The 6,565-nt window shown below is 40.5% G+C and overlaps 1 protein-coding gene across 1 annotated transcript; it reads left to right on the forward strand.

Annotated features, from left to right (window-relative positions):
* The first annotated feature begins 2,195 nt into the window (after nt 1–2,195).
* On the forward strand, nt 2,196–6,564 carry ddit3 (DNA-damage-inducible transcript 3). Its single transcript, XM_061043240.1, has 4 exons — nt 2,196–2,347; nt 3,775–3,836; nt 4,332–4,540; nt 4,762–6,564. Exons 3-4 carry the CDS (start codon nt 4,385–4,387, stop codon nt 5,539–5,541), a joined length of 936 nt encoding a protein of 311 aa, XP_060899223.1. The 5' UTR covers nt 2,196–2,347; nt 3,775–3,836; nt 4,332–4,384; the 3' UTR covers nt 5,542–6,564.
* The last annotated feature ends 1 nt before the right edge of the window (nt 6,565 follows it).

The raw sequence follows: 6,565 nt of genomic DNA on the forward strand, positions 1-6,565 counted from the left end.
ACAAGGACCCTCATGGCCAGACAATGTTGACAAAACATGGCAACTCAGATCTGTGGTTGTAAACAGTCTTTTATAATGAATACAACACAGACGAGGGGACTGGCAAAATAAACAGACGGCGGGGTGGAGGGGGGGGGGGGGGGAGGGGGGAGGTAGGGAGGGAGGTGTAGAGAAAGTATGCTGAACTACTCAGCAACAGCCACTCAAGTCGTGACGCGTTCACGGTGCTTCCTGCAGCGCTTTAACCCGGGTCCTAGAGACAGTATTTGAGCTTTCTATTCGCTGCTTGGCGCTGTTGCTATGGGGCTGTGCATGTTGAGCCGTGCACGTGGCGCAGTGCATGGAAAACAGTTTGTGTGTGCTGAGTTTGGGATTAGGGCAGAAAAGTGTCAGGAGCTGGGATCAAGAGTAGGACATGACGAAACGACGCGGGTTTATTACATCGTCACTTTGGTTGCTGTTGCTGTTGTTGTTGTTGTTGTGGTTGACGACGCTGTTGTTTACCTTAATAATGGCCATCATCCAAAGCTGGGATAATGACTTTAACTGTTTGTCATGAGGTGTGTCTGAGATAGTGACCTTGTTGAACTTTGTGGTATTATTCTCATTCTTTATTAACACATGACTTTTCTCAAGAGTTTTACTGTAGCCTACACTATTTGCGATCCGTCCGCATAATATTTGTGTTGTTGACAATAGGCTATATCACTCATTGTCTTTATCCAGAATGTGACATCCGCAAACCCCGGGGACAGGGATGGTCAACTTGAAACTATAGGCTATATATTTTTTATTTTTTTTATGATTCCTTCAAAAGCTATTACTCTTGAAGTAGTTCACAAGTTCTATAGACTTTTTCGAAGTTATAGTTACAAAGCTGTGATGTAAGAGTGATTGTTCTTAATAAATTAAATATTTTAGCCTAATAGGTTAATAGGTTTGACTTTTCATAAAGGCTATATATGCAAAAATGACATTGGTAAACTAACAATGCAATGTTACACACAACAACTGTATAGGGTGTGTTACTCATTTATGTGTTTCGTCATCCAAAATCTTGTATAACATACCGATGGGGGAAAAATGCTCCTGGTGTTTAAATCAAACCTGCAGTTCAGTGATTTATCTTAATAAAAGATCCCATTAGATCAGCATTGTAAAAAATAAATAAAACGGTAACACTTATCTGAGAAATGACATGTGGTGTAATTTATTTTTTTTGCTGAGTTTCATCACAACAAGCAGAGAATGTGGACGGAAAGCGGAAAAGGGGGGGGGGGACAGTATGTTGTTTCATCACACCCAGCAGCGGCAGCTCGCGACAGACGCTCCCGCTGGTCGGGCGTGTTTTGATATCTCGCGCGGAGCTGTGCCACAGAGCGCGCGGTATGAAATGAATGAGCTGTATGACACCTCTGGATACAAGTGTGGTTACAAAGTGGTCTCTGTGCAAATAACACAAAAAAAAAACGTTAAAGAAAGACATTCTCCCGTCCACGATCACTCTGGTCCTGCAGGAAAGTGACGTTTCGAGGGTTAAGGTTATTATTCTCCCTCCTCGTGGATACACCTACGGCATGGAGGGGGTGTGTGTGTCAGTGTAAACGACAAACTTTAGACAAACACCTGCATTAATAGTCGGGTGAATAATCCCATTACAATTATCAAAGTAACAGTATTTAAGCGTTAAATTGATACATAATGACGTTTTCCCCCCATCTACTTCGGAAAAACAATTGGTGAGGAAATCGATTCCGCTTTAGTGTTCCGGAAACAAACAATTCTTCGACATTAGAGATCCATGCATATATGTATATTTTTAGATTTTAGTTAGAGCCAACACTGTTTAATAAAACATGTTCTGATTCTGCTGGTGTTATCCCCAGCTAGAAATTGGTTGCCAAGCATTGCATCATTCCTTTCATGTGACTCCCATACGCCCCAAATTCGTCCTGGCCGTCTTATGACTGCATCACAATTGCTGCTCGTACAAACTATACAGGCTTGAGAGAGAACAAGTAGCGAGACGGCGCCACGCCCCACCCTCTTGCTGATTTCGCGTCACTCTATTGGATGTCGCCAAGGAAAAGATCTTAACTACGCTCTTCTGATTGGACCAATTGGCACGTCAGTCATCCGCGTGCAAGCTTGGTTGTGCTGAAACTACCTTCCCATGCATAGTTCGGTTGAACTCGCCCTCGATATAAACACCGCCGGGAGTTTCCGAAAATCACAATTCAGCCGTCAAGTCTGAACAATGGTTAACATGAGCTATCACCAATTTTTACTAAAATATCCACATTCGAGTTCAAGACAGTCGAGAAGGCGAGCGAATCGAAGAAAAAGGGTAAGTGACACTTGTTAATAGTTGTGGTGAAAAGTTGGATGTTGTTTTGGGTGTTTTGGGGAGTGTCTGCTACTTCTGAAGTGGTCTTGGTCTGAAGAAATTCCGGCATGTCTGGGCAAATATTCCCTTCTCGTTTTTGGATTAACAGTTTTCTTTATCGATCATAATTGTCCATAACATCATCAGTGTTTGTCGTCTGCTTCGTTTGAAAGCTGTCAGGCTTGAATACGGAGTGTAACTGGGAACTTTTAACATTTTAATAGAGGTGTCAAACATTTAAAAAAAAAATATATATATTATATATTTTTTTTAAACCTACATGACTACCTATGTTTAGATTTTTTTTTAAATGGCATTTTATAAAACAAGCGAGAGAAATAATTTAATGTGACGTTTGAGGGGTTACTTTCAGGATCTGTGAGATTACAGAACTGAACAGCTTTTTATTTTTGTTTTAAAAACACTTCAGACCAACCTATCTAGAGTATTTTGTTAGCACTGAATGGACAGATGTTCATATCGGGGTTGTCCTTTTTTCCCCCCTCAGTCTACTGTTTTCCTCACTGTACAGTTTCCTTTTGTTTCGCCCATTCCCCCTGCTGGACTCGCATTTCCATGACGTAACTGTGGTGGCGTACAGTGGACATGTATCCCAAATAAAGAAGGAAATACTTCTCAATACCTCATTTATTTTTTATAAGAAATTATCTACCAGTACGTTTTAATTTATACACCGAGACTTCATGTAAGCACGTTTTCATTTAATGACATTAAATGAAATGACATTTAAAGTCATTTATTAAGATTTTATTATCACTTTCATGCTAATTCACTATCTAGCTACATCAATATGGTTTATTAAATCGATTTTACCCATCAAATGAGAAAAGCAGATATGCTTATTCATATGATACGTTTTAGCTAGATTTTTTAGGATTTTTTTTAAAATATCATCGAAAATGTTATTGCTTTTTGGAAATATTGTATTTGTTTAGTTTTTTACAGCATTAAGCAGTACAAATAAAACGTTGACCTGAATGTCATACCTGGATCAATATCAGGATTTTCCCATCGTTTTTTTTTTTTACCACTTGTTTTTATCGATCCCAGCTTGCTTTGAGGGCCGTAGAAAGCAGGGGGCGCAGGAGAGAACACTTTCGTCTTTGTTTACAAGATTGAAGTGACAGGATTTATTTTTTCACCCCATAATTTTTTTGGCAATTTAAAACATATTTGGCAATTGATTTGTTTTAACCTTATTATAGCACCATTTTATGTTTCATTTGAGGCACCTTTTACCACCAGATGAAGCTTACCATGTATTTGTGCAAATCATCATTTTGATTCTGAAATCTCAGCAAATTTCAGAATGACACATTTTCCACTTTTTTAAGACTTAAATAACCAATGTTTTTCTTTATTTTCAGAATTATAGGGACGAGCTCTCTCCAACCAATCTGCAGACTTGATTAACAGAGACTTTCTCAAGGTAAATTGCTTTTCTAATATTTGATGTTCTGCATGTTGCATATTTAGGAAATGAAGGTTTTTAATTGATCAATTAGTTTAATTTTATCTTCTCTTGGAATGTTTTGTAAATTTTAAAAACATTTTGAATTCTCAAATTCCTCTTATTAGCGGAATTATTATGTTCAGTGTAGTACAGTCTTTTCCTCACTTAGTGTCACTGTTAGTCCCTTACACAATTAAGTGGATTATACATTTTACTGTACTTTGCTCCTTTTTTTATACTGTTGTCACAATTTTACAAAATAAAGGTGTTTTGGAGAGATTGTGAAAATAGACAAATACCCGCAACACATTAACTTCACAAGTTGCAGGAGAGTAAAAATGTAGAAAGAAAAAGGCAGAGTTCTTGAGCGGTTTTAAGGCTATGTGTGAGTCATCTCACATGTTGCTGCTCTGCACTCCTCCCTTACTCTTTCTGATTGTCTCATATGTCTGGTGACTGCTGCCCTCTCAGGTCCAGTGTGAACCGTGTGGCCGAGTATCTGTGCGTTGCGACTGACTGGGGAGATGACTGCCGAGTGGCTACACCTGCCCCCGCCGTACCCCCCTGGTGTGGGGCCGTTGTGTGGTGCAGAGTTGGAGGCGTGGTATGAGGACCTGCAGGATATTCTGGGCTCTGACACGGGAGGGGCAAAACTGGCGCGTGCCCCCACATGCACCGAGGTCAGTAGCTTAAAGAATGAGATGGTTATCACACCCATGATGAGTGTCGGTGTTCTATTGGTGTTCTTAAATATTTCAGTTCTTTCAGTTCGTTTTAGTGTTTAAAAAAAAAAAAAAAAAAAAGAAATTCAATGACCGTAAATAAATGTGAAATTAAATCATACCTTCAAATAATACAGGTTTTGCGCGATGTTAATTTTTTTTTTTTATTGTGCTTTTAGAAGGAGCCAGAGTTTCTGGATGTTCTGGAGAGTTGCTCTTTGACGTGGCTGACAGACGGAAACCAGACATGGGGCGAAGGGGTTCAGAGGGCAACAGAGGAAGTCCACAACCCACAGCCTCTGCATCATACCTCATCATCCTCTTCCTCCTCCTCCTGCATGAGTCCAGCTGTTGCAGAGGAGCGGCGGGCAGATGCTGAGAGTGGGAGAAGTGGAGAAAGCTCGGCAGGAGGCGGCGGTGATCTGCTGCCTCCGGAGTTCTTCGAATTGCTGAGTGAAGGAGGAGTAGGAATGGTTGATCCGAGTGGAGCTGTGATCAGCAGTGGCTATTATTACCACCACCATCAACACCACCCGGCTAATAATAATGTCCATCCTGCATCTCCTTCAGCCAGCGAGGAGGAACTGCCCTGTGTCCCCGATTCTCCATCCTGCTCCTCCTCAGCCTCCCAGTCGCCATCTCAAAATTGTTCTTCCCCCTCGTCACCCGTCTCCTCTCCTTCTGCCTACCCCTCTTCACGCCTTGGAAAACGCAAGAGGACCACCAGCGAAAGGGCCAACAGTGCCTTGTCCTCCTACGCCTCCTCCATGCAACGATCATCCTCATCCTACACATCTGCCAAAAAGAGTCGCAAAGAAAGAGAGCACGAGAACGAGAGGAAGGTGCAGGAGCTGACGGAGCAAAATGAGCGTTTAAAAGCAGAGATTGAAAGGCTGGGAGAGGAGGTGCAGAGGACACGTCGAGCCCTGATAGAGAGACTTGTCAACAACAGGAAATGAAAGAGAGGGTGGAAGAGAGAAATGAAAGATGACAGGTCAAACAGAATTGGAATAAGCAATGGTGGGGAAAGGTGTACCATGGTGGTCATGAAATGCCTCTAAGACAGGAAAGGATTGAAACCAAAGATATTTTATAAAGGAAGAGGATTTCTGGAAAAGACAGAGAGCTTAAGATGGCAAGAATTAGGGAAGTGATGAAAGTCAAGACAAGAGAAAGCACAGAGAGAAGGGGCTGCAACAGCACTGCGGCAACAAAAAGACACAGCACGTACAAAGGAAAGGCAGAACAGACTACTTGAAGTGCAAAAGATACAGAGGTTTTAATGAATGTTTGTCGTTTTAAAGAATGCCTAAAGTCTTGAGATCCATCAAATAAGATGGCAGAGAAAACGCTTATGAGCATTTAATGATTTGTATGTTAGACAGAAAGGAACAAAGAGTGCATTTCACTGTCATCCTCTCCCACCATTTTGCAATAATTGTAATTCCTACAATAAGGGCTGCAATCTGGCTAGCAGAGATTATTTGCCCCAATTTGTGGAGAGTTAAGGAGCTCAGGAAAAGTTCGACAAGTGCCCAGTGCAGTGTGAGTATGAGAGAATGATGTTTCTTTGGAAAGAATTTCTATTCTTTCTTACTTTTTTATAATCTGTGGCTTGTATGTACCAGTATTTGTATTTACATAAAGCAAGTAGAACCCGGCTATACTTTCTAAGCTGACCTTTTCTATCGATAATGGAGATTTGTAGTAGAATTGCCACAAATTATTCTACCCTGATATACTATTTTTATACAACGCTGTAATAAGTATATATAAATGTACACTATTGTACTGTAATGGCGTGTACTGTAAATGCCAACATATCCACAGTTATTTTCTCCATTGTAGTCACATAACTTGGTAATTGTAGAAAAATATGCATGGCTTTTATCTTTGATGGAATCAATTTTATGTAATGTACCATACCTTATTTGAGCTTTCTTTGTAATCCTGAATTTGCAATAAAAGAGAAAAAAATTACAG

The sequence above is a fragment of the Labrus mixtus genome, chromosome 7 (assembly GCF_963584025.1).
Source record: "Labrus mixtus chromosome 7, fLabMix1.1, whole genome shotgun sequence".
NCBI lineage: Eukaryota > Metazoa > Chordata > Actinopteri > Labriformes > Labridae > Labrus > Labrus mixtus.